The sequence below is a fragment of the Austrofundulus limnaeus genome, unplaced genomic scaffold (genome assembly GCF_001266775.1).
Source record: "Austrofundulus limnaeus strain Quisiro unplaced genomic scaffold, Austrofundulus_limnaeus-1.0 Scaffold1221, whole genome shotgun sequence".
Classification (NCBI taxonomy): Eukaryota; Metazoa; Chordata; class Actinopteri; order Cyprinodontiformes; family Rivulidae; genus Austrofundulus; species Austrofundulus limnaeus.
Window position 1 is genome coordinate 37741 of NW_013953623.1, and position 27925 is coordinate 65665.

At 38.0% G+C, this 27925-nt stretch overlaps 2 protein-coding genes across 3 annotated transcripts in view; both read right to left on the reverse strand.

The window, feature by feature from the left end:
- mpzl1l (myelin protein zero-like 1 like) overlaps nt 1-5896 on the reverse strand; it is a 14836-nt gene extending 8940 nt beyond the window's left edge. Inside the window, exons 1-2 of one of the 2 annotated variants that reach the window (XM_014031307.1) lie at nt 5742-5896; nt 1882-2063 (exon numbers count right to left, since the gene is read on the reverse strand). In XM_014031307.1, coding sequence (XP_013886761.1) covers nt 1882-2063; nt 5742-5814 — 255 coding nt within the window. In that variant the 5' untranslated portion in view covers nt 5815-5896. Of the gene's footprint in view, nt 1-1881; nt 2064-5415; nt 5506-5741 lie in introns of those variants that run through there. The other variant, XM_014031308.1, reaches the window with a different exon arrangement.
- Nucleotides 5897-6849: 953 nt separating this feature from the next.
- rabep1 (rabaptin, RAB GTPase binding effector protein 1) lies at nt 6850-27269 on the reverse strand (the record flags this gene model as incomplete). Its single annotated transcript, XM_014031309.1, is given in 19 exon segments — nt 6850-7946; nt 8931-9047; nt 9213-9311; nt 9493-9548; nt 10480-10491; nt 10627-10816; nt 12068-12208; nt 13045-13143; nt 15820-15936; nt 16028-16132; nt 16228-16689; nt 17640-17747; nt 19120-19298; nt 20589-20724; nt 21354-21473; nt 23624-23784; nt 24054-24257; nt 24468-24596; nt 27116-27269. Coding segments are annotated over 19 exon segments (2580 nt in total). The 3' UTR covers nt 6850-7844.
- Between the last annotated feature and the right edge of the window lie 656 nt (nt 27270-27925).

Below are 27925 nucleotides of genomic sequence, written 5' to 3' on the forward strand. Positions count from 1 at the left end.
TCACTGTGAATCTTTTTTTCTTTTTTTCTTAGAAAGCAAAACAAACAGTAACAACTTTCTCCTTTCATTTGATCAAAAATCAGTTCTTTGAAACGCCCTCTTTTCTTAGATGTTAAACTTTTGTTCTAAACAAAGCAGGGCTGAAATTTAGAGAAAAAAACAAAACAACGTTCTGCGAGCGGCCCGGCCTATTGTGAAACCCACTCTCCTAGTGTTGGCTGCGTGCATCTGTTCTGGCATGACTGCTCAGCAAATTAAAGCCCCTCAGGGTATGTCATTATATTTGCAGGAGATCACAGCCGACAAGGCGGCCCCCGCCCAAACGGACGAGTCTGTAAACAAGACAGATTGTYAAAAAATGGGACGAGATTCCACCGCGACACACTACTAACATTTAGGACCCAATCCAGCTGRGTTTTACTGTCCAGATTTACTMTWRATTTAACTCAAACGTCATTTAAAGCTGTCCAGATTAAAACTAAAATCTTTGTTTAAAAGTTCGTAAGTGGTGTCAGAAACTTCAGGAATTAATCTAAAATAATTTGATCTATTTGTGCATGAATTAGAAATTAAAAAGCTAAAAAATAAAAATAAAAAATAAAAAAAAGTCCAGTCATGGTGAAGGGATTCAAAACAAACACTGTGTTTAATAACACATCTATACTTTGCACAAAAAGTAAAGAAATAAACATTTTTATTGCGTCTTGGCAATAAATCTTACATCATTGAAAAGCTTGTTAATTTCCCTTTTAAATGGAGCCACATTTGTAAGGAACATGCTTTTGTGAGATGAGCAYCAGAGCTGAGTATGTGGGCTGCCAAGACGCATRGTTACAGCAAAGAAATTATTTARCAAACACAAATTTCCTTCRTTTTTGGGCCAAATATTATTTTTAAAAAATCATGTTTTATTTGAAAATCCTACATGAGCACTGAAAGATGATTGATGAGCTTTTAAAGCAAAAAAAAACTGCTAAAAACAAAGGTTAGCTAAAAGACAAAGCAGGAAAGGGCAACAGCTATCTAAAAAGGTTAAATTAGCAGAATGGAGGCAAAATCTAAAAGTAAAATTAGGTTAATCTCAAAGTATTTCTAAGGGAAAATATTTGGAAATAAAGTTAATGTTTTGTTCCTTTAAGCATAAAATGATAAAAGCCAAAGGTCGCAGCARCAACCTCCTGAATGAGCTGAATAAGTAGCTCAAATAACAAATATGAAGCAGAATTAGACCCGAACAATACGGGAAAAAACTGATGTGCGATATATGTTGAGATATGAAAAAAATACAGGAAGAGCTGACTTGAAAAACACCAAGTTCTGAAGTCATCTTGTTGACGGTGAACTTACACTGATCTCACCTCTTTGTTTGTGTTAAACGTATGTTTTGTTTTGTTTTTGAGTTATTTTTCTCTTGCATTGTGCTGGGACCTGAGGACATGTTTCTATCATGTTTTACCACCTAACATGTTGCCTCTCTGTCTCTTAGTTTCTGTTTTCTTTAATATTAGCATTCATGCTAACCGTTTTTTACCTCTTTTCCTTCAGTTCTGGTAATTTGCTCATCTTCCTCGTCGTCTTCCTCCACAGCTTCACTAATAACACTTCTCAGATAAACGTTGCCATTAATGTCCCAGAAGTTTCACAACTAAATGAAAGTTTGAGCTCGGTGGAAGCAAACCGTCAAAATAAAAGCACGCAGCTATGGTTTAATCCCTACATAAGACGTCGATTTAATTTACTCCTGCAGTGTGACGACTGCGCTCACGTACACCGAGAGGACGATGCTCAAACGGCGCGTCGCGTCACACTGACCTCAAAGAGCAGGAACTTCTCCGGAGGACGGATGAAACAATGACAGGAAGACGAGCGGCGGGGACTCACCACGTACGGAGCTTTAGAGAACTGGTGGTCAGGCTGACTGGACTGGAAGCTCCAGGTCACCGAGGTCCAGGTGCTGACCACCTCGCTGGACTTGAAGGTGCATCGCAGGACTCCTTTGGTGCCGTTCTGAACGATCACCTCAGGGTCGGCGTGGATTTCGATGGCAGACGTCGGTTCTGCCACTGTAAAAAACAAACAAAAATAAATCACATTCTTAAAGTGAAACAGGAACATTCTGTGGTGTTTTCAGACGTTCCTGTTTTCAAAAACAGCAACCGTTTCCTCAGACAGAGTTTATACTGAAACAAACGTTCTGCACCTTTTCTTTTGGCTCAGCGGAGACACATTTAGCACTTTCTACAGGTGCATTAAAACTACCCAGAACTCAAACAATGACCTGATGCAGGAAGTTTTTGATTGTTACGTTTCTTGCAAGTTACGACTTTTCTGAGGCCAAAACAACAACAGATAAAAAAAATGTGAGTTTTTCCTCAAAGGAATCAGCTGAGGGACAAAGGAAGACAGTTTATTTTTATTAAAAATAACACAAATAAATTTAGTTTTTAAAGTATCTCTTCCTTTTCTGTACCGTTTCCAAATACTCCTGAAGTTTTCTCAGAATAAAGGAACGGTTGTGTTTGTGATAACAGCAGAGTTACAACAACAAAGTTAAAAAAACTTCGTCCAAATGAAATCAAGCTGCTGCATTTCACAATTTTCTGGAGCGACTCATAACTCAGAGGCTCATAAGTAAAAAGACAATAACTTGGAACGAACTCAAAGAGAAAAACTTTGATAAACAAGATCTGCAGCCGTAGAAGGTTTCAGCTCCGACACGTATTTATAAAATACAAAAGTACAATCACTCATGAAAGGGTTAAGAGGACACGACCTCGGGTTCAAATCCGGTTTTTGACTCATCTGACAAATTAGCTGAGGAAATAAATCACTGTTTACACTGTTTAACGCTGAGTCAGCGCTTACATCAAATTACATCACTTACCTTGTGCAATTTTATTTGTTTACATAATAAAATATTCAACCTGATCAGGAGCTTGACTCGATATTTATATAACTTGAAATTTATCAAAAGAAATATGTTCAGATTTTTTAAATTAAAACACTTTGTTTTGATCTAAATCTGCTTCGGGATATGTGCTTTGTTTTCTTATGCTACATTTAGCAACTATTCTGCTAATAACTCAGATTTTTGCTACCATTCTGCTTAGTTTTACATTTACCTACCATTTTGGTCCTTTTAACCTTTAGCTACTGTTATACTCCTTTTAACTTTCAGCTACCACTTGTTTAGCTACTGTTTTGCGTGATCTAATTACTGTTTTCTTCATTTTAGCTACTGTTTTGTTATATTTGACCTTTACATTGCATTTTGATTTTACATCATTGACTATCATTTTGCTTCTTTAATCTTTAGCTACCATGTGCTACTTTTAGCTATTGTTTCACACTTTTTAGCTACGATTTTGCGCTATTTGTCCTTTGGATACCATTTTGCTTTATAACTTTTCGCTCCTGTTTTGCTTACATGATCAGAAACGTCTGTTTTGTTCTGGGACTGAATAATAAATAAATCACTGATTAATAAGTCTTATTTTGTTAAAGATCAAAGCAAAAACACTGAATAACTTACTTCCAGGAGAAAGTTGATTAATGTTGAGCTCTGAGTGAAAATGTTACTGATTAATAAAAAGCTGCAGGTGGGGGAATGTTTGACCTCTGAAACCAAGATCAGACACTTTAAAAACAAATAAACATAATAAATGCAGCAGACAGATGACGTTTTCTTCTTTACTCAGAGGTTCTTCTTGTAATAAGCAGGAGGACAGAAAGCTCTCACTCTCTGCAGCAAGTTTATCTAATAAACCGCGAGAGATTCGGACTCTGGGGGAAACAGAGCGCCGGAAACGAAAGCAGCTTCAACTCAGGAGACGGTTTCCCCACAACAAAAACAGACGGAAGTGCTTGTCATCCTTTTCCCCCCCGTCAGATGATACCAGCCTGAGGTTTTCACGAGAGCACCAAGAAACCACTTCTCTGTCGCACAAACCGAGTTTGATCAACTGCTTCTGAAACGGTTGTATGTTGCTGCCATTCTCAGCTAAATCTCCTTTGGAAAAMAGATTTTTAAATGAGATCTACCTGTTTAAATAAAACCTCTTCAGGGGTCTTCACAACAAAACCCCCATCTGCCAGCTACAGGCCGTCACACTATGACGTTTTAGACAGCTTATGCCAACTTATGACATCTACATACTGTAATTCTAACAAATTTATCAAATACTTTTATAAGCAATTTATAAAAATGGTTCATATGTTGATAGCTGCATCCTCTTTAACTGCAACCCAGCTGCATCTCCAACATCCTCCTACAGATAAAATAAAAGTTCAACACATTTTTCCTTTAATTATTCAGATTTCAAGCTGTGAAAATTTTGATTAAAATCTGCCAACTCAGAGGAAAACAGAATATTGTTGAGCTAAGTTTTCCCCAAGCACATTCTTACACGATGATCAAATCATATTAAATAGGAAGGCTCAAGTATAATAAAAAGAAAACCTAAAAAATATTTAGATCTAAAGCTCATTTCTACTGCATGTCATGTATACACTGTATTTAACATTTTTACTCATATTTAACAATAAAACCCTTAATGACTTTGCTATAGGTTGAAAAGAAAATAGAAGCGTGACACATAAATGTTTGATTTAGAGTAAAACTTTCAACGATAAATGAAATTTATCTATTGGTCAGGGTAAAGAGATGTAAATTAAATATCAGGAAGTATTGGTTTGAGTTGTTTTCAGTTTCACACTGTAAATAAACTGGACTGTTGCAATGGTGTGATAAATAATCATAAAACTGTATTATACTGCTCAGTTTCCTGCCAGTAATCCTGCAAGATAGTTTTTTCCCCCTATGAATCAACTTAAAAACTAACACCCGCTAAAATGTTAAAACAATAAAATCAAAGCACAGAGCAACAATAACATGTCAGCCTCAGGTACAAGCTGAAATAAACTGATTTAACAAATTTACAACCTTAATCTGGACGTTAATGTGGTTATTTAATGACAACCCAATTAAAACTAATAGCCTGAGGCTATGTTATTTTGTATAGAAGTAAATAAATCAAGATAATCTGATAGTAAAACTACTGTTTAGTTCAGGAAGAGGGCAGAGGAGGAGGAATAAGAGATGTTATCTTTTTTCTGGACACTGAGCCAAACTATTACACAACACCAGCTGTTTCAATAAATGACTGCAGGTGACACACATTGATTTAAACACATCATGGTAAAAAGTACAGTAAATATTTAAAAAAAGGTTTAAATTAAAAAGGATTCATTATTCCCTGGAGTGACACGTATGTTAACACAAAACAGCTCGTGTTAAAAGCACTTAAACACGCCTTAGTTTTTATATTTATACGTTTGAAAACCTGTAGCAATCCAATCAGTTAGTGTTTTATTTCAGTTTTGAAAATCTAGATATTTTTCTGCGTTTTCTCCTACCTTTCACAGGAAACCCCACGGCAGGGCGGCTGCCACCCTTCCCACCAAACTCCATTCAGTTTTTGACGGATTTAACGTTTTCTGTGATTTCCAGCGTAGCGGCGACGTGCTTCTAAGATAACGCCGACACAAAAAACGATGGTTCTGGGTGTGTAATTAACACCAGCTCTAATTGCACCGTGGAACAAAGACTTATTAATCAACAATGTTGCCGTCTGGAGGGAGGGTGTAGGTTGCTAGCCGAAACTGATATCCAACATAAAAAATATTCCCTCAAATTTAGGCGTCAAATAATTTTTAAGCTATTTTTTGGTTAATATACTCACCAAATACGATGTATAACGTAAATCCAGTCCATAACATACGTCTGCAAATGTTATTCAGCCATCTGGGCTCCATTACGTTGTTGTAAACAGGAGTATTCCTATGATTTTTTTTTCCTCCACCTTCGTCTCAAGCTTCTCTTCTTCGAACTGCACATGCGCCGTTCTCAGAATGACTGCTTCCCCCTGCAGGTCATCTGGAGAACTGCAGCTGCTTTGCAACTACAGCTTTACACCCACACAGACAAGAAATATCACTGCATGATTTCATGTATAATACTACAGTATATATGAAATATATTTTATACAGGCTATATCATATTGTGCATGTTTAAGCTTTAATTTAAAGGTCTAGTTCAATGGTTATTGAGGCTTTTCTTAAGGTCTTTCAACATTTTCTGTTTTTTTTTTTCTCTTTTTTTCCCTGTTCAGAGCCTTGCATAGAGTATGGCATGTTATGCAATGTGTGCTTGAATATGAGGAAATTGTTCATGCCAAAAGAAAAATACTGAGTCAGTTTTTGCCTTTTTAAAATCCAATCATGTACCAGAACGTTCAGCTCAAGAGGTTGGTGCTATGACTTTAGGGCTTTCTAACTTCTARACTCTTCAAATAAATTTCACATTGTTTACAAATGTTTTTCACACAGAAATATATTGATATCTCTTTAATAAAATATTCAAATGATCAAAAACACTGCTTTTGAAGTCAGCTTTATCAAAGTACTTTTAGTTACTATTCTGCTACTTTTAGTTTTTATTCAAGCCGTTTGTCACTTTTAGCTTTTAGTTAGCATTTTGCTACTTTTAACTTCTAGCAAGCCTTTAAATATTTTAGCTAACCTTTTATTACTTTTATCCTCTGACTAGCCTTTTTGCTACTTTTAGCTTTTAGCATTTAGCTAGTTGCTTCTTCAGCTGCAACACTCAGTTTAAGCTTCTACAGCAGTCCTTCAGTGCTCTTCATTTTCTTTAAAAATTGAGTTTTCTTTGATGTCCCTTTTCAGCGTCATCTTTGAACAAACTAATCAATCACTGATGGTTTAATAACCCATTTTCCCATCGTGACSGAAATTCATGGCAGCCSAACGTGAAAAACACAGAAACTCAGACACTTTGTGGTCATTTAATTCAAATCAATTCACAGAAAACACAAGTTCTTGTAGTGATGTACGAACCGTTTCATGACAGTTTAGTTGAGACAGAAGTCGGAGAGCAGATGAGGGGGAACTAACTTCTTTTGGGTTTTCTTCCATTAGAATTTAAAAGCTGCCCACTAAGATTTAAGATCTTCAGAAAGACATTAAGATCGTCAGTTCAAGGCCAACCGGAAGGAACAATTTCAATATTTTCTACATCCTGTTTTAATTTGTCACTCTTTGTTTAAACTCACCTGAATTAACAGTATTAACTGCAGTTTATGAATATTTGACCGAAAAAAAAATTTGAACATTAAAAATGTATATTTCACAGCCTTAAAAAAGGGGGAGGGGCTTCTGTTAGAGCAACAAAATAAGCAAAAAGCAGTTTAGGAAGTCGGAGAAATGGAAGGTATTGCTTGCATTATATTACTTTATGCCAGTTAAATTATGTGCAAGTATTTTCCGTCCTTCATTGTGTGTTTTAGTCACAGGAAACAACCAGAATGGGGTGGGAAAATATTTGAAAAACACAAAACAGGTGGGGCAGACTGGAGCGATGATCCATCGGCTTCTCAGCAGAGGGAGGAACTCGAAGASCTCGCAGATGAAAAGTGCTTCGGACGACAAACATTTTTGGTAGAGCTAATACAGACGGTCGTATCTACAGTAGAAACAAGACACAGGCGAACCCACGGGAAGGGGGCGGGGCTTCCACACCCTTCAATCCACAGTCAGACATTTTGGTTATTTACATTTTTTTAGTGTTCTTCTTCATTATTCTAACAAGGATGTGTTTAGAGACTTGAAATGTACACAGCTCGTGCCGCCGGGTCAGTTTGTTTCCTTCTTCCAAAGTGGTTCTGGAGGAGGAGGAGGAAGGTCGAGTAATAAGGTTACCGGGCCGATGAAAGAGAAAAGAGGCAGGTTGGGGGGTGAAGCTGAGGGCAGTCACCGCTCAGAGGTCATCATGTGTCTGGAAGCTGGTTGATGTCAGTCAAGTTGGTGTCGTTGAGGATTGCTTTGATCCGGTCCAGAGATTCTGCCTGTCGTATCCGCTCCAGCTGGACCTGAGAACAGAAACATGCACAGATTCATACCTGTGACCCGTTAGAGCTCGGAGAACGCATTGAGGAWGACTCTCAGCTGATTCCGCATCAAACCTTAGCCAAGATTTCTAAAAATGACTGAGATGAAGCCATTTTAGGGCGACCATCTTGAGTTGAATCAACTCCAAATGTTAAAGGGATCTCATTCTAACATTAAACATCATTTGACACTTGAATGTCGCAGTATTATTTATGCTGCAAAGCACACTGGGTTAGCCTTTACCTTGCATTAGCTTTCGAGCAAATAAATATATATGGTGATATAGCGTTAGCTCCTGAGTTAACACATATATTTTTGGTTAAATTGCATTAGCTTAAAGCTTATATATATATATATATATATATATAAATGACAACATGCTTGCTCCTGAGCTAATATGTATTTAACTATATAGCATTAGCTTGAATCTAATGTTATACATTTATACATTCATACATATACAGTATACACTTATACTGAGGTCACAGTTGTCAGCAAAAATAAATAAATAAACGAATAAAGAAATAAAATAAGTCAAAAGAAGATAAAAAGAAAAAACTGTACAGTGTCACACATGGAGTGTAATGCAAACCTACATATTCAGCCATAGTAGAGAGAATGTTTAAAAAATAATCTATTGCGTTAGCATCAGCTCCGAAGCAGCTCTGTTGTCCTCTATCTGTATTTTCAACTGCAGGCTGACACATTTATGTTTCTATCTTTATAAAGCCCTGACCATAAATTCTTCCTTCACAGTTTGACTCTAAATCTAACCCAAAAATGGCATTCCACCGTGTCAGGACCAGGATTTGGATCCTTTAGGGACAACTGGTCCTGACAAGACAGGAATATTTGATCCTAGAAAAGATCCTAAAAAGGTAACAAAAAAGCGAAAACATTTTCCACCACCTTCACCTTGCAGAGGCTTGTGATAATTAAAATATAAATTTGTAATTCCTGCTCACCTGAAGTGTCTGAGACAGTTTGACAAAGTCTTTCTGGACGTGCTCGCTGACGTCCAGCTCCGTCTGCAGCCGCTGGGCTTTGTCTTTTTCATCAAGAACCTGACTTTCCAGCGCGCTCTACAGCAAACYAACACAAAGAACTGAATAAATGGAGTCGACGACTGTCAACAAACTACTTTAACAGCGCAACGGTGGATTAGAGGCTATAAAACATTACATTTCAGTGATTATTATGTTTTTACTTCCAGTCAGAGTTTGATAACTCTAAAACCCTGCACTGACCTTTGCATTGGTGACCTCTTTAAGCTGCTGTTCCAGGCTCGTCTTCAGGTTCTGAATGCTCTCCAGAGCCTCCGTCATGTCAGCTAAACTGCTCTGCAGCTACACACACACACATTAATGATAACACACAGTTTGAGCAGGACAGCTTCTTCTGACTTATTCAAAGCACAAGAGGAATCAAAACCAGTCCATAAAAACAACATAGCTTCTTTTAAATATATTTATAAGAACAAGAAGCTGCTTTCCTACCACTTTGTGAGGCGTAAAAAAATAAAAATACCTGCTCCTTCTCTGCCTTTATTCTCTCCAGCTCCATCTTCAGACTGGAGAAAGACGCTGTGGAGAACAGAGATGTTCAGATGAACACACAACTCATCTGCATCCTAAAAAATTTATTGTTCAGACCAGTGCAACAGAGCTGAGAGACMGTGTGCTCTGCTCGTGTTGAAGACAAGAAAAGATCAAAACAAAACTGATGAAAAAARAAAAGGAACACAAGACGCTACAGTTTTTTAATCACTATATGGCCTCTTATTTGCTTTAAAAAGACAAAAAAACAGTCATCACCTGCAGGGTCAGGATATTATTTCATAGAAAATTAATTTAAACTCTGATTTTTACAGTAAAAATGAATTTAAGTGACTAAAACAGTTCAAATTTATTAAAATTTTTAGTTATTCTGTTAGTTCGTATTCATAAAGTTTAGTTCAAATCCATTTGAAATTATTTAGTTACAGAAAAACAAAGATAATCGCAAACCATAGCTGTAGCCCAGGATTTTATTAGTTTTTTAAATAAACATTGAAGGAGAGCAGATCAGAAAGACTTTAAATGGGTTTAATTTAGTTGTTGTTTTTTTCATAAAACTGAAAACAAAGAACTAAAAAGGACAAAGAATTCTCTTAGAAGCATAAAAAGAAGTACAGATAACAATTTAGATTCTGTTTCACAGAAAAACCACCAAACCCTCCTCACCTATACAGGATCGTTATCAGCAAAACAAACAAACAAAAAAAGTCTATCTAAAACATAAGGACTATTTTGTTTTCTAACTAACCCCGATTAGTTAGTAACATTATCCGCCAAAATAATCATTTATTGATGTAAAAATTGTGTTAGAAGCATAAAAGTTTAAGTTAAAAACAGTGAATAGTTGTGGTTTTTGACATCTACTGTGGCTTTACGAACATGTGAGAGAAAAACAAGCTCTGTGTTACGTTGATGCAATGCTAACGATGTTAAAACACATACACGCAGTTTTTCATACCTTCCAAGATGTCTGTAACACAGTGATCAGTCGAGACAAAACAAAAGCAGAAACCAAGAAGAAATTTTAAAAGTTGAGCTGATTTTCTGTTAAAAAAGTGACGTTTGTCGCCCCACAGCTGATCGGAGCTCGGTCCTGGACTCTCACCTATTTCCTCCTTGCAGCCCTCGATCTCCAGCTGCAGCGTGTCCTCCAGGTTCTCCTTCAGACACTGCTCCGCCTGGATCTGCTCCTTCAGAAACAGGATCTCAGCCTTCAGCTTCTCCTCCATGTGATCCGCCGACGTCCGCAGCGCCACCGTGTCGTCACGCAGCTGCAGCACCAAGCCCTGCAGCTCCTGCAGAAACCATCGCGCTGCGCTTCAGCCATCATCAAAACACAAATACTGACTTATTCTTTTTATTACAGCTCATGTAAGATCAAGTCCTACAGGGCGTCCAGACAGAAAGACGCACAACACCGCTGACAATCTGGAACCAAACCTTATTTTTGATACATTTTTTAATATTTCAGATCCATCTTATATGAAAAATCTTATCAATCAATATTTTCTTATAGTCCAAGAGATATACCATGTTTATCTGCATAAAACAGAAAATTCAATGGTACCCCATTAAAGTACATCCCTTCCAGGTGTAAAAAACCCATTTCTTACAAAATTTCTCCTGGACACAAAGTCAAGTCAGAATTCAAAATTAATGCTAAAAATCATGGCTTTGACTATGTCTATATAATATCTGACCATAATCGCCAAATCTTTTGCTTCAGATCTTTTTTTTTTTTGTATCAAAATGTTAAAAACCGATTGCTTAACTAAATCAAGGTAACTATTATTGAACTTATGAAGCTATTTACAGCTGGCATCCATAAAAAGTGCTAAAAAGTGTCAAAATTTGAGCTTTTTTTTTTAATTTGGTCATGCACTTTCCCCAACTTTTCTGTCAGTATTTCCTAAACTGGCACCAAAAATATCTTCAGACACTCTACTAATAAAAACACATAAGATGTACAATGTCATCTTTTTTCATTCTAGAAGCAAACAAATGACGCCAACCCTCTAAATTATTGATACATGCTACATTTCAAATATTGCACAAATTATTATTTATTATATTATTTCTCAGACTGCAGGTTTACTTGTAGTTCCTAGAGATTCTAAAATGGAGCCAGAGTTTTCAGTTGTCAGGGTTCAACTTGCAGTTTCTGTCTGTGAGGCTGACAATCCATCTATTTTAAGACTAGACTTTTTGATAAATCCTATAATTAGGGTTGATTTGGGTTTCTTGAGGTATCCCTTAGTTCTGCTGCTATAGCTTCTTTTTACCTGCTCTACTCTCCATGTTTGTATTTCTAATTATTTCTGTTTATTTTTATTTATTTTGTTTCTGTCCATGACGCTGACACTCTGTTTACTTTTAAGACTCGACTTCAGTCTTTCCTTTTTGATAAATCCTATAGTTAGGGTTTCCTGAGTTATCCTTTAGTTCTGCTGCTAAAAAGTCAGACTCCTGGAGGACAAACTGACCACATTTCCTGACTCTACGTGTAATTATTTCCATGGTTATGTGTTTTTCTTCCTTAAGGCTACCTGCACAGCATGAGGCATATGGAAATCCTCTTGTTGCTGGAGCTCGAGGTGCAGCCGGTGTTTTCCCTGCAGGCTCTCGTTGTCTCTCTGTAGTCGACTGAGCTCGTCCGCCACCCGCTCCCTCGACTTCACCAGCACCACCTGAACACAAACCACTCCAGCTCACTCTAGTGAGCTAGTGTTTCGACAGAGGCCTGAGACGAATTTACCAACCGGTGTCTGTGTTTTCACAATATTTTACAACTTAAAACTTGATTTATTCCTGGAAAAAAAATTATGTTTGCAAAACGTCTAACATAAACAAACGCAGCAGTACATTTATTATGAAAACCGTTTTATTTCATAAAGATTTTTTATCTATTTGAGTTACGAGGCTGCAGAATGAACGAAACAATCCATCTAATCATAAAAAAAAAGATAACACCTACTTTTTTTTAATAAGAAACCTAATTTTAGGATTGTTGGTTGATGCCATTTTTACCTTGTTTCAATTACCGTTTCCATTCTTGTAGAATTATTGAACACACTAAAATAAAATATTACAAAATAACAAAAATATAGTAAAGTGCTGATGATAAATGTGTTCATTTCAAGACCCTTTTGATCCGATATAAATAATTGTCTATTTATAACTTTTAACCAGTTTTACTTGTAGTATTTATCTACTTTTACTACCCTTTCTTGCTGTGTATTTCTTGCTTCTCTATAGGACTCTATAAATAAAGCCTGATTGAATGAAATGAAGGTTTTATAATAAAAATATCCCTAAGCCACGAGCTCCATCTTGTCAGCTTATGTTTCTGGTTGTGAAGAACCATGAGGACGCCATCATGATGACATAAACACCAAACGACGAGCTGCAACCCACCAGCTGCCACTTCCCTCGGCTGCGAGCGAGCAGCGTTTTGCTTTCAAGAAAAGACGCCGGTGTTTTCTGAACAGGCTGCAGAGGAATAAACAGGGACGCCACCGCTCACCATCTGTTCCTGCGTGTTCCTTTTAGCCTCGCTGAAGGCCTGCTGTAGTGTGCTGAGCAGCGTTTCTGACTCCTGGACTCTCTGCATGAGGGCAGCAACCTTTAAACATAGAGGGAAAAAACAGACTAGAGAAACATAGTTTGCGTCTTCACACTGTGGTCAGATGAAAGGAAAGACTTTCTCACACTATTTAACAAGCTTTAGTTCATGTAGAAGTGTGAGCAAAATAATCTGTTAGACAGAAGAAACCTGATTCTTGGCATGGAGACGGGAACAGTTTGAGAAACTTGGCTGTAGTTTTATGAAAACACATTGTTAAAAAAAATAAACAAACACACGGGTAATTAACAAAGAGTGATAACATCGTCTCCTCCCYTCCTATTTAAAACCAGCCCTCTTCACACCATGATACCTCCAGCTCCCTGAGGCAAAAACTCCTTTTTTAATACTGGCACAATACACAGGATTTTACCAATTAAGTGAAACAGGAAGTGACGTCAAAGGGGAACTCTTTTAGACAAAAAAAACCTCTTTGGTCTTTGTTTATTGAAACAATCTTATTTGAACTCTACTTCTTCTCTCTGATAARAATAATCCAAAGGAACATCAGATTCTTCTCGATAGTCTGTCGTAACAACGCTGTTTACATGCTGTCATTCCCCTTTGACATCACTTCCTGTTACTGCCCATGTGAATACCTCAACTGTTTATCTCAGCAGTGTGATTTTTTTTTACAATTCATGATTAATATCATCTTTCCTAAAAATTCATTTATATGTAAAACATAAATCTGAAGTCATAGGCACTTTAAACTCTCCTTTAGTTTGAGAAACAAAGCAGCATCATGAAAGGAAAGAASAGCAGGAGGATCCACCCCACAGTTCTGTGCAGCAACATTTAAAATCTGATATTTAGCAGAAATAACTTATGTTTCTCCGCTTCAACACACCTTATTCTAACAAATCGAGACAGCAGGGAAACGACTACAACACGCAGAATGGTGGTCCTGCAGGACCAGGATCGGGCTCCACTGATGTAAATAAAGACATATGAAGCTTTAGGCTCCAATTTTCCCTGACCTGCTAGAAAATATGAGTCATCCTGCTGTTTCCATGGTAACCAGCCATTTGCTGCATGTGGAGAGGAGACTGATGGGAACGGACAGACTTTTATGTTTTTGTTTTTGCATTTGTCCTGAGAAACACCGTTTAATATTTAACACAGCAGCAGACCTAACGTGTCACCAAATAGTGCAGAGTAGATGCACCTGGAGCTTCCTCACCTGCTGCACAGGTTTCAATCAAACAAACTTTGTTTTCTTACATTATTTTACATTTAATGTGATATTTTAATTCAATCAGCGAGTGTAACAAGACAACATCATGGGTTTGGAGCAGATCTAAACAGTTGAAAACATCATCTCTGTGTTTATTATTTAGGTGATGCACCTGCAAACGGAGCTCATATCCTCAACAAAAAGGAAGTTAATGAACTCAAAAGTGAAGACGACAGATGCTTCCTGGCTCCCACTGAGGTTCTGCACCGTCAGACAAAAACCAACAGCGACAAAAGAGGAACAGAGTTCCAGGACTCCGACACGTGACCTTTGTTAGCTCGAGCAGCGACAGCTGAGAAACCTAAACTTCTTAAACCTGAACACAATAAAGTGATTATTCTTAAAGACCAATCGACACTCTGTCCTCGGGATCGGGGAGCAGTGGTGTGGAGAAAAACTGCAGTCCTGCCTTTTCTGTGCAGCCACTCTGCAAGCAAATCCATGCTAGTAAGCAAAGAAAATACCAAAAAACAACTCTGGTAATGCCTGGACACTCCAATCAGACTGAAAAAACATGATAATTAATATAACTAATAAGCATGTTTTAAAGTTAACCAGTAAGATAATTTGTGACCCATCACATCAAAACAAGGATTAAGTCAAATTTGTTCAAAATTACCTRATCATGTTTTCAGATTCCTGCTTTAAAAGCTACATTTTGATACTTAGATCATCCTGATTTCATTAGTAGATCCAGAGAGATTATTTAATTTGTCTTGTTGTTACAATAATACACAAATATTTGGTCTAAATCATAATTTTATGTAATTTTAATAGGATTTTTTTATGTCATTTGAAAAAAGAAATCTCAAATAATATTTGAATATTGAGATTTCCCAGCTGGAAAGAAACAAAAACTTWGATAGCTCACAAGGAAAATCTCAACATTTTAAGGRGTTTTTCCTCAAAATCAGGTTTTTTGTTGCTAATGCTCAAAAAAGTGCTTCAAAAAATTTTTTTAGTATAATATTTCAGAAAGTTCATTGAAATGATACATTAATAGCACATTTATTTGCTTTAATTTGACAAAATGTTATTTTTGCAAGCGTTTTAATCAAAACACTATATCTGCCCATTTCTCCACATCTTTTAGACTGAATCCTCGTTTCAATGCGARGGCTCACATTTAGTATTTAGATGAATATTTGTAGGGAAGAGTTTGCTGTGTTTGTCAACATCTATCCTATTTTTCTTTAATCMCTTCATAACCCCTGTTGACGGGGGACACTTGGACAGGTCTCCAGTCCATCACAGAGACACAAAAACGAGACAAAATCTAGAGACAACTCTCTTATCCTCGTGGCTTCACCAGGAACAGAGTTCCCACCAAAACATCTGTCTGTTTGTGGAAGCTCAGAAGATACTCAGAGCAGAACGGTCCTGAGTCCTAAACCAGGAACCAGCTGCTTTAATATTTTATAATTTCATATCGCACAGACCTTAGCGGCGGTCTCCTCGTTCCCTGCTTTCACTGACTCCTCCAAACTCTGCTTCTCTGTCATCGTCCTCTCCAGCTGGTCGTTAGCCTGACGGAGCATCGCCTGCAGCTTCTTCACCTGGAGGGAGAAAAAACATGGCAGGCGTCACACCTTTGATGGCGTCGAACAAGAAGCACGRGGCTGGCGCCGTAAACCCAGCGGCACACACCTGGTCTCGCGTTTCCGCCTCCTGTCCCTGAATGGCCTGCAGCTGCTTCTCGTAGTTGGAGCACATGTCGCAGCGTCGGCCGAGCTTCCTGCCGGCGTTTTTCACCTGAAAGCCACAGCGCCGAGTTTAATTTGTTGAGTTTATGTGTTCAGATGAGGAGGAAAGTGTGATTTCCYGGATGGTAAAGCTCTGTGACACACCTCTTGCTGCAGCAGGTTCCACTCGGTGTCGCTGACGAGCCGGTACCCCGCCGGCGGTAAGTAGGCGGAGTCTGGAGCGTGAGAGATGCTGGACAGCAGCGATGCCGTCTCCTCCTGCTCCGGCGTCATGGCTTTGATCGCCTTCTCCTGGTCTTTCGTCAGGAGGAAGTGACTCGCTGTCAGCTTGATGGAGCTGATGGACGAGGTCTCGCCAAAACTAATGTCCGCGGCCCCGCAGTCGGCCCCGACCAGGGGACCAAAGTCCGACTCGTCCAAGTTGCTGGCCGACTTGGCCTTGTGGTTGTGACCGCTGAGCCCCTGCTGGGAGGACAGCGAGGACCCGAGGCTGTCCGTGGACTGGACTCTCCGCAGGCTGTCCCTGTAGGTGTCCATGGGGCCCCCGGCCACGATGTCGGTGTCTAACGAGTGCATTGAACCGTGGGCGCTGTGGTTGGTGTGAGGCTGAAAGAGAAAAATAAACTGTTATGATCTGAAAAATGTGCAACATGAAGGTAAAAAAAATGCTTTTTAAAACATTGCTTTTTTGATATATAAAAACAAAAGCACTTAAGTCTGTACAAATGCAAAAATAAAAGCATAGGAACTACCAGACTTTGTTACAACAATTAAAAAAAAGGTTCTCATGATCAGAAAGCACTCCAGAAATCATTACAAGAACTAAGAAAAGGTTCCTGTGGTCTAATGAAGGCTGTGAAGTTTTTAAAAACTTTTATTTTCATAAACAGGAAGTGATAAATATCCATGTGGAAGCCAGAATCCAGGCTTTACCAAATAAGAGAATKATTTTTTATCTCACGTGTTACTCGGGTCAAAATGAGAGATTTTATTTTTTTAATTACAAAAATAAAGTCGTAATAATAATAAAATATAGTTGTAATAATATGAGAATAAAATCATAAGATCAGAATAAAGTKATAATAAAAATAAAACATAGTTGTAATAATAAGAATAAAGTTGTAATATGAGAACTCACACTGCGTTAAAATGAGGAATGTTGAGCATCTTGTGAAGTTACACTTTGGTATTGGTTTTATAAATTAATATTTACTCTTAAGACATCAGAAGCAGGACTTTGACACAACTTCGCAAACCACTGTGAATTTATTCTAGTAATATTATGACTTTATTCTTGTAGTTTGGCTCTATGACTCCACTTTACAACACTAAACACATTTTCCTGAGTGATGGAAATAAAACTGCCTGAATCTCTGAATATTTTAGGCGCAGCTGAGTCACAGAAATGTTTTGTTTTTTGTTTGTTTCAGGCTGCAGGAAGCACAGCAGACGAGGACGAAGGTGAAGGTGAGGCTCACGTTACACTTTGGGAATAAAACATGACGTAACGCAAAGAGCTGCTGCCTCTGAGGGAAGCATCAGATTACATGATTTACCTCCTCGATGCTCAGCCCGAGGAAGTCCTCCAAAGGTTCGGTGTTGTCTCCTCCGTCGTCCTCCTGCAGGTCCTTCACTAGGCTCAGACGCTCCTTTTCATCCTCCTCCTTCAAAAAACAGAACCTTCATTACAGTTTGTTACATTTTAGTTTATCAAACAGACAGATTCAGAGGTTTTATTGACAGGAAATGGGAAATTGTTTCTGGTCATGAATTTATTTTTGTTAGAGCTAAATTCACTGCTATATAAAAAACATTACAACCTTTAGACTTTTCCTCTTTGTTAAATAAAATAAAATAATAACTTGTAGTTCAGAACATGATTTCTTAATAAATAAGAAAGTGCAAACTTCAGGTTATTGTGTAAATATGTCAGATTAAACTAAATAGATTCTATTTGCAAGATTTGAATGATTGATGGTTTAAAATAAATAAAATTACCTATGAAGTTAACATGTTTTGTTAGGATCAACGGTTATCAAAATTAACTAAAACTAAAGGATTTGAATTTCCTACAAAAATGCAGTTTAATTCTTAACGCTGAAATATTTTTGCTGAATAGCTAAAAAAGCCTAAAAAGTAGCTGAAATTAGCACGGAGAACAGAAAGAGCATGTTCACTGAGTCAGGAAGTAAGAAGCTGAACAAAGTTAACTGAAAAAGTGGCTAAAATGTAGCTAAAAAATTATTTGAAAGCAGCTGAAAGCATAAAAAGTTTAAATTAGCAGGTCAGAATGATAGCTAAAAAGCAAAAAAAGCTAAAATCAGCTAAATGAAGCTGAAATGAGAAGAAATTAGTTATAAAAAGCAAAACCAAAGCAAAAGATAAAAAGTTAAAAGATAAAGATAAAAGATTTATGAACATTTTGAAAGGTTTTAAGGAAGTTGAAGACAGCTCCATTCATTTTCAATGAGAAGAAAATGACAGGAGGAGCTTAATATCTCACAAAGTATAAACTGCTGGAACACAAAGTCTTAGCAGGAATGTCCTGAAGGAGCTCAACACTTTAAACTATAAATAGTTGATATAGCACAAAAATTGTGAAACTGGATAAATGTTGAAAACCATATGAAAGAAAAAAAGATCTCAATAAAGTAAAAAAGTAAAAATAAAACAGCTCAAAATGTAATTTAACTCCAGCTGTGATTCAAAGACACATAACAAAATAAGAGAAAAATAGTTTTTTTAAAAAGCGCTCTAAATAATTTAGTGAAAGTTCACCACAAAACCTCTGCGCTGTTAATCTTAAACAAATCCAGCCCCCTCCAACACAACAAGATGACATCATCAGTCCTGCTCCACCAGATGCCTCCACTTCCTGGAACCGCTTCGTCCCGTTTGACCCGAGCTGCCCCCGGCGTGGATTCATAAACACTGAAGCGCCGACAGATCTCGTGTTTTACACCCCGAGGTCYTGTTTGAGTCAAAACACCAGCTTTACTACCTGATGTGGACGTAGGCGTGTGGAGCTGCTGTCACCTGGTCTTTTTTCTTCATCTCCTCCACCTGGCGGAGCTGTTCTGAGGACAGCACGCTCTCTATCCTCTGCATGTCCCTCATGAGGAGACGCTGGGACTCCAGGAACTGGTCGTTGGCTCGCTGCCACGTCTGCTTCAGCTGGTTGTGCTGCTGCCGCTCCAGCTCCAACTTGTGGCAGACTGAAAGCAGCAGAGAGGCGTGAAGGAGGGCACGCAGAAGCACTCCAAACTATCAGCTTTAATATGCATTAGACATTAATAGTTTACATGAGTCACATCTAAAAGACTCAACTAAAGTCGTTACATTCATCTGTGCCGCTCCAGTGTTTATCCAAATACAGAATAACATTATCCTCCAGAACACGCTTTTATTTTTGTCTCAAAAGACTGTTTTATTTTTATTTGCAACAACAAAGTGACTGTAGAAGCAGCCAAAACTCAAAAATATCCTCAAAAAGTTGACTAAAAGCTGAAACTGGGTGTTTATTGTAAGACGTGTTGCATGAAGACAATTATCCTAACGATTAATTTCACTTAAAAGGAGACATTTGATGGTTTTAAATTRTTCTTTTTCACATTTAAACCCTTCAGTTGGGGTCTATATAAAGTGGAACTGCAATGTTTTGCTTTGAATTCCTCCTTATTGTAACTCCACAAGCCACTCTTCCATCCCTTTTGAGATTTTTTTCTCAGATCAACTCGTTTTGAGGCTGTCTCTTTAAATCCAAGTGAGGCGCTTCACGCCCTGCCCCCACCCCAGCTTCCAGAGTGGTTTTTTCCAGTTTGAAAAGTTACAATCTTTTCATTTAAGATTAATAATCTCATGTTCTGTTCCTGTTTATCAGTCTCAAAACAAATCAAAAGTACTTTTTTGGCTGACATAAGTTTGTAAAACTTGGTTAGATGGACAATTTCTGCAGCCTTGACCCAAGAGTTTCCATAGAAGCGTTGAGATAGAGTTTAAAGTTGTTCATAAATTGCATTGGTCTAAAATAAAACTGGCAATATTTTAACCAGACATAAATCCTCAGTGTGAAGGATGTGAAACTGAGCTGGGCACTTTATATTTAAATTCATCTCTGAGGCACTGGGGACCATCATAGATGCCACAATCTCTGTATTTGGCATTTTTACTTAAATCAAAATAAATCCTTGTAGCCTTTATTGCTCTTTTATATAGAGGGTGAAGCTGCTTGAATGGAAAGACAAGTCCCCTCCAACTTTTACAATGTGTTTTATTGACCCTTTAATGTGACCATGAAAAAAAATCAGGTGCAAGAAGATGTGCCTACAAATTATTTCATGTTTGACAAACGGATCAAATGAAGAAGGTGGACTCCTCACTGATCTCTTATTTAATGATTATCTGTTAAAATCTGCATTTGTATTGGGTGGGGTGGTTATAAAAAGAAAATGTATTTTATGTTTAATAAGCTGTTCAATAAAACCATAAAAAAAACCTAAAAGTACCATCATGAAGCTCTTTTCGCAGTTTCTCCGCGTCCTCCTGCAGGACGGATTTCTGGGTGTTCAGCACGGCCACGTACATCTCCAGGTCCGTACGACACGACTTCTCAGCCTCCAGAACGTGATTCAGCTCCTTCACCTGCCAAAAACAACACAAAAACAAACAACCACAAAGCTCTGGGTTATTCTGCTTCAGGCTTCTGGAACAAAGAGAACCCATTTCATCAACAGGAAGCCAAATGTTTTATCTGGATTTGCACAACCTTTTGTTTCCTGAATCTTTAAAATAGAAGTGACTATGGAGAGCCTGAGTCACTGTGGAGCCAGAAGACTCCATATTTGGTTGAAAACAGCTGAGTAATATAGAAACATATGGACTAATATCTGTTTATTATTAACATTAGGTTGTAAATGACAATCGGTGAAACAATCAGAGATAGTAAAATGAGCTAATGACACCATAAAGAAAACATTAAACTTTATTTCATAATAGAAGCTGATTTTTTTTTTGGAACAAGGCAATTTCACAACAGCTTCACTTCGAGCCAAATCACAGCTTGTATAAACCTTCGAAGAAAAATTGGCACGACGTTTTCGACTAAACTCATAAGTTAAACTGTAGAAATACTATCTTCTTGTAATAAAATTATTTAAATGATTAATGAGAGGCTCCCACACAATAAAAAAACAAAAAAAATCTATTTATAATTTTAAAAAGTCATAAAGCCGTTGTATCCGCCACCTCTTAAACTTTATTTGCTGACTCACCTTCGAGGCCTCCAGCTCCTTCACCCTCTCCTCGGCGGCGATCAGCTTGGCCTTCAGGATGGCGATCTCCTGCTCCATGGGCATGACCACGGAGCGGAGCTTCTCCGCGTCCTCCTGGGCCTGAAGAGACCGTCACAACGTCAAACACAGAACTTACTCGTCTTCACAGAAACTTTACAAACAATCCAGCGTGACGACAAACAACTGAGTCATTCTCCTCGGGCTTTCAATGTTTACATTTTTAGCACCGACTCAAGTCTCACAAAGCTTTATGAACGGCTCCGTCACAGAAAACTGCTTCTGGCTAAAACCTTGATAATAGCTTAAATCCATCAGATTATTTGGGCTGCAGACTGTTTCTGTATTTTCTCCTCTAAAGTTTCTTCTCTTCTTCGTCCTCCACAGAACAGGATGAGTGAAGGTGGTGTGGGTGGAGGGCAAAAATCTGATGGTTCTGGATGTTTCTTCTATTTATGGCATTTCAGCTCAAATCTAAAGGCTTTATATAAATCTGAGCTGAACTGTTATTAGCTAGTTTTACTCAGGAATTGGCACCCAACAGAGGATAAAGAATTGTATTAGATGTTTTAAACAGAGTTATTTGGAAGTAATTGTTTGAATTAAAGACTTTGTGCTATTTAAGCCAGTCATAAAATGTTCAGCTGGTTCGGGAGATGATTTATAAATATTTTCTCCACAGAATTTATTTATTTATTAGCCTTTATTTAAGCAGGCATCTCCCACTGAGAACACAGATCTCTTTAGAAACTTATTGTGCCTGTTTTTGGTCTGTGGGGGAAACCAGAGGACCTGGAGAAATCCCAGGGAGAACATGCAGACTACACACAGAAAGACCCCAGGTTCGAACCAGGCACAGAACCCAGGGCCTTTTTGCTGTGAGGCATCAACGCTAACCTCTGAGCCACCGCGCTGCTAAAATACACCGAGATGCTTTCAGTTCCTTCAAAACCTGCTTCAATAAACTATCTCTATTATCGTCTGAGACTATTTTTAGCTAGCCTTGTGCTACTTGTAGTTCTCGGGTACTGTTCTGATACTTCTTTTAGCTAGCATTTTGTTTTGTTCTCATGTACTGTTTTATTACTTTTAACTTTTATAAAACAATCTGCTATTTTTAGCTTGGTTTAGCTACATTTAGCAACCATTCTGCCACTTTCAGCTAGCCTTTTGTCTTTAGCTCTCAGGTACAGTTCTGCAACTTTTAGCTTTTAAGTAGGTCTTTCTGACTTTCACCTTTTAGTAATCATTTCGTATATTAAGCTTTTCAAACACATTTTCCTACATTTAGTTTTTAGCTAGCTTTTTGTTTTGTTTAGATCTCAGGTAAAGTTCTGATATTTTAAACTTTTAGCTAGCATTTTGCTACTTTTAGATTTTAGCCAGCCCTGAGCTCTTTTTAYCTTTTAGCCTTGTGCAAGTTTTAGCTTTTGTCTTTTGCTTCTTTCAGTTCTCAGGTCCTGTTTTGCTACTTTTATAAACCATTCTGCTATTTTTAGCTTTAAGCAATCATTCTATTATTTTGAACTAGCCTTTTGCCATTTTTTAGCTCTCAAGTACATTTCTGCTACTTTTAGCTTTTAGGTGGGTCTTTCTGACTTTCAACTTTTAGCTATCCTTTTGCTAAATTTAGAAGTTTATTTTTATTAAACTTATTTATCTGAGAAAAAGGGGGCAGATATAAGAATTTGTCTTCTTCTGCTACCTTTCATTTATTTATGATTTTTATTTAATTATATATTGAATTTATGTTGTTTTTTTAAGAAATTAATAAAGATATATATGCATTTAGTTTTTAGCAACCACTCTGCTTCTTTTAGCTTTTAGCCAGCATTTGCTTTGTTTTTGGCTTTTAGCTAATGTTTTAACTTTAACATCTCTGTTTCAGCTTCAGCAACCAGTCAGCTCTCAGCTCTGGATTTCTACAGAAAATCCAGTTTTTCGGTTTATTTTTGTCAGAAGTGATTAAAAGTAGCTGCAGCTTTCAGCAGCCATGAACCTAAAAACTCTGGATATTTCTAAAACATTTCGTTCTGGTCAGCAGACAGTAAATCATTCAGCTGGCCCAGTCCATCAGCACATTATGATCTGTTCTCTGGACTTCATCTTGTTTTTCTTTTTCTAAACTTGGACAGAAAAACAAGAAAATCGAAACCAAGGATCGTCATGTCCGAGTAAAACAGAAGCTAAAACTTTCTAAACAAGAACACAAACAGCAGGTAAAATAACTTTAATCAAAAATAAATTCCTACTTTCTTCATTTCATCCTCCAGGTTCTCCTCCTCCTGACCCTCTGTGAGACGCCGCCTCAGGTCTCCCAGCTCCCTCTCCATCGCCTCTCGGTACTGGTTCCACTGGGCCCGCTCCTGCTCCAGGCGCTGGTGGAACTGGACCTCGTATTCACACACAGTGTCTGTGAGGAGAAAAAAAACGATAAATCAGACATGTGAGACGGGTTTAAACCCCAAAGAGCCAAGCAGCTTCAGTCACACTTTAACTACAAGCAGAAAACAGTGATAAAAAACTATAAAAGGTTTTATGACACTGAAGTTTCTCTTGCTCTCCACCTGAACTCGTGTTTGTGGCCATATAATCAAAGCACTGACTCCAGAAAACAGCAATAATGATAATTGACTAAGTGACACAGCTGAACATCCTGGAGCTCCACAAGCACCAGATCACCTTTCATGATGGCCTGCAGAGAAGCCACTTCCTCCTGCCACTGGCTGCGGACCTGGTCGATGGCTTCCTGCTTGGTGTTTTCCGACACCATTGCCACGGCTTTGATGGTCTCGATCTCGGCCCGGGCCTGGGTCAGCTGGGTCTGAAGGGAGTTCAGCTCGGTCTGGTAGTTCTCCAGCGCTACGGTCTGCCTCTTGAGCTCCCCTGAAGGGGGGCGAGAAGGATCAAACATGGCACGGAAACAGAAAAAACGAGCGCAAAGGGTGAAACGATGCAGCGGGGAAGGAGGAGCCGCTCGTTTATATGCAGTTTTTATAGAATCCTGACTTTATGCAAATCATTTAGCAGAACTCAGCACTTTTGTTAATGATTTATCAAAGCAAATATGCACACAGTTTGTTTTATGATACTCGCCTTCCTTGGACATGTACAGCTCTTTGAATTTGGCTCGTTTCTGGTTGAACTCGGTCTCCAGCTGCTGCTTGAGTTTGATGAACTCGGTCCTCTCCTGCTCCAGAGCTGCCACTCGCTGCTGGAGCACCTCTTAGACGAAGAAGAAAACAAAAAACAGCAATAACAATTTAAAATAAAAAAAAGCAGAGGTGGTGTTAATCAGCTGCTGATTGCATGTAATTAAAGATAGGAAAACTCAGCAAGACAATCCTGCGAATTTAATTTGTTTATTTTACTTGATTAAGATCAGTTCTATCAGTTTCTGTTGTCGTCAGTCACATGGAGAGCAGCTCGTACCTGATTTAATTGATTTAAAGAGCCTGTGACATCAAATTTATACAATAAATATGAATATATTTTTGGAAAGGTAACACTGATAACATATTGTAAAAAGATTTCACGCCGCTGAGATGAACAGTTGTTGAGATATTCACATGTGAAGAAACAGGAAGTGATGTCAAAGGGGAATGTCTGAATGTAAACAGAGCGTTGCTAAAATGGCTAACAGCACAGACTGTAGAGAAGAATCTGATGTTTCTTTGGATTATTTTAATCAAAATCATAGAGAGATGAGAAAGAGTCATAGGTCAAATAATATTGTTTCAATAAGCAAAAACCAGGGAGTTTTCTTTCTCAAAGAGTTCCCCTTTGATGTCACTTCCTGTTTCACTTTAGCTGAGCCAAATTCAAAAGAAAATATGCTAACTATGTGACATGATGGGTCAAATTATGTGTATTATGCCAAGTTTCTTAAATATATATATTTTTTGCCTTTTTGTATTTCATGGATATGCACGTCACAGTCACTTTAACTCATCCGTTATTTAAAACCAGCACACCGAGGAAATTCTACACATGTAAACGGACAAACGGAAACATTTAGGAGCAACAGGCAGCGGGATGGCTCAGCACGGCTCGGTCAGCGTCATGTGATTGTTGAGCAAACTCTGCAGAAATTCCACCACTTGATTCACATCCATTCCTCCTGAGTTCCAGGACAAAGTTGGGCTCCTTTGCAACATCACACAAATTATTTTTACTTTACTGTAACAGCTACTGTCCTGAAAAGCTTCTGCACAAACATCTTATTAGAAAATCTCTGTAAATAAAGGTCGACAAAAAAATGCAAGCACTGATGCAGCTTAGCAGCTAAAGCAGAAAACACAACAAAGAGCTCAAACACAAAAGACACGGTGCCGTTTTAAATAGTAGTTTTCCATATATGTATACTGACATCTTCCTTCCTTCATCCAGCAGGACACCCTGGACAGGTCTCCAGTCTAGTCCATCACAGGGACACTTAGACAACTATAACACTCTCACTACCACCTAGGGACAATTTAGAGTTACAGAAGAACCTAACAGAGTAGCTGGGGGAAAACCCACGCATACATGAGCCTACATTGATATGCATTTCTGAAATGCAGGTATGCACTCAATGTAAATAAACCATTCCATCTGCCTGCTTTACTCAACAAATCTGAGCCTAAACAAAATATCTAAATTGTCAGAATTCTCCATCCAAAACATCGTTAAAGTTCACCTGTTTTCAGTCATTTCTGCTGCTTCTATAGGTAAACAAACACAGTCAACAACAGGTTAGCTATCAATATGAGAAAAAGAAATTGTGCAATGTTCATATAAGTACATTTAACTGCATCATATCCTGATATAATCTGACAAAAACGCATTTTACTTTCCTTGCATTATCTACTTAGCTGTCAGTGTTAGTTTATCCTAATTAATTAGGGAAGCACAAGTTAGCAACCACTAAAACCTATTAATGTTGAGTTGTTTGTGAGATCCTAACATAAACTGAAATCATTCAACAGGAAGAGATTAATCCAGCAGCTTATTGATCATCAATATAATAGATTTGAATTGTAAACAACACATCACAGCTGCTGTGGTTGCATTTCTGGACTACCAATACAAATGCCATAAAAGCTGCTTAATTGGACCAACAACAAAAAATGCATTTAATCTGCTCAGCTATGCATTTAGTGTCGTTATGAAAGCCCAACAGGTTCCCCTGGACTTTAATGCAAAGGTTTAAAAACATACCTGGCATTCAGCAAGACAAAAGAAATCGCAGTAAATAAGTTGTGAAAATTGTGAAAGTTTAAATTCTGCATAARGAATGTTCTGAGAATAATTTGTTTCACGAGAAAAGCCATGTTGTTGAGTTTTACCATAAACTCTAAAACTAGCTTTAAAAAAAACTATTTTAATTCCCAAGCTTGCAACATCCCTGTCTTTCTGTCATCAAAACCCGAGTTATAGGCTGTCAATTCTGGACCAAACCCACTTTAGGATTAAATTAATCATCTACCTCAAAGCTACTAGCTACAACGTTTTAAGATATGACAACAGGACTCCGGTTTAATCATTTACAGCTTTGCTAACTTCAGTTTGATTTAAGAGGTATTTACAAATGCACACACTGCGTAGCAGTAAATAGTCATTAACAGCCGGTGACAGCAGTGACACGTCGCCCTGATGATGCTAACAGGCTAATGTTTTCAAGGATGCAGAGGCCGCTGCCTATCAGGGCTGCCAACCTTCAGCTCTCCCGCCCCGAAACGACGTGTCCAACGGYGGACATTTACCGTCATGGTGGGACGGAGGGGATCCCGAGGCCTCCTCGGCCATGGTTTCCGAAGGAGGGCTTACAGGATATTACCAGAAAGATGGAAAAAGAGCAAGGAGTGTCCAAGAAAACAGGCTAACATCACAACTACTGTTAAGCTAGCGAGAGAGAGAAGAAAGCGTCTTCCGGTTGTAGTTTCAAAGTAAAACACAACCCTTGGGCGCTTAGGGCCGTTTGATATGAACTATTATACAAACTATAATACACACCTATAGAACATGCAAAAATATAACCCATGTGATATGTTTAAAGGTAATAGTTAAGTTACAAATGTGTTTTATAATGCTTGGCGCTTTCAAGCTATTATTTTGAAAACAGCAGAAGCGCTGTCGATGAGCCACACAACTTTCTTTATTTTCCGGTGCCGTCTTTCAAAATAAGAGCAAATATTTTCAAGCACATTTTAAATAATCAAAATCAAGTTGTCATGATTTGTGTAGTCATTTTAAATTAATCTTAAAAAAGCTCATGCTGTTTCAAAAATGAATCTATGAATATCCCTAAAGAGTGAAGCATCAAACTGAGCCATGCCAAATATAAACAATGTCAAATTCTTCTAATTTATTTAAATAAAATGACGTGGTTTTATATATATATATATTTGTTAGTTTTTACATTTAATTTTTGTTTCTTGTTTTGTTTCATCTGCCACTCAGCTCCGCCTCCTTCAGCTCTGGCCCCGCCCATTTCCACCTGTCTCCAGTTATGCCAGGTGTTTCCTCTCCACTCACCAGCCCCTGTCCATATTATCACTCAGTTCTCCTTCCTT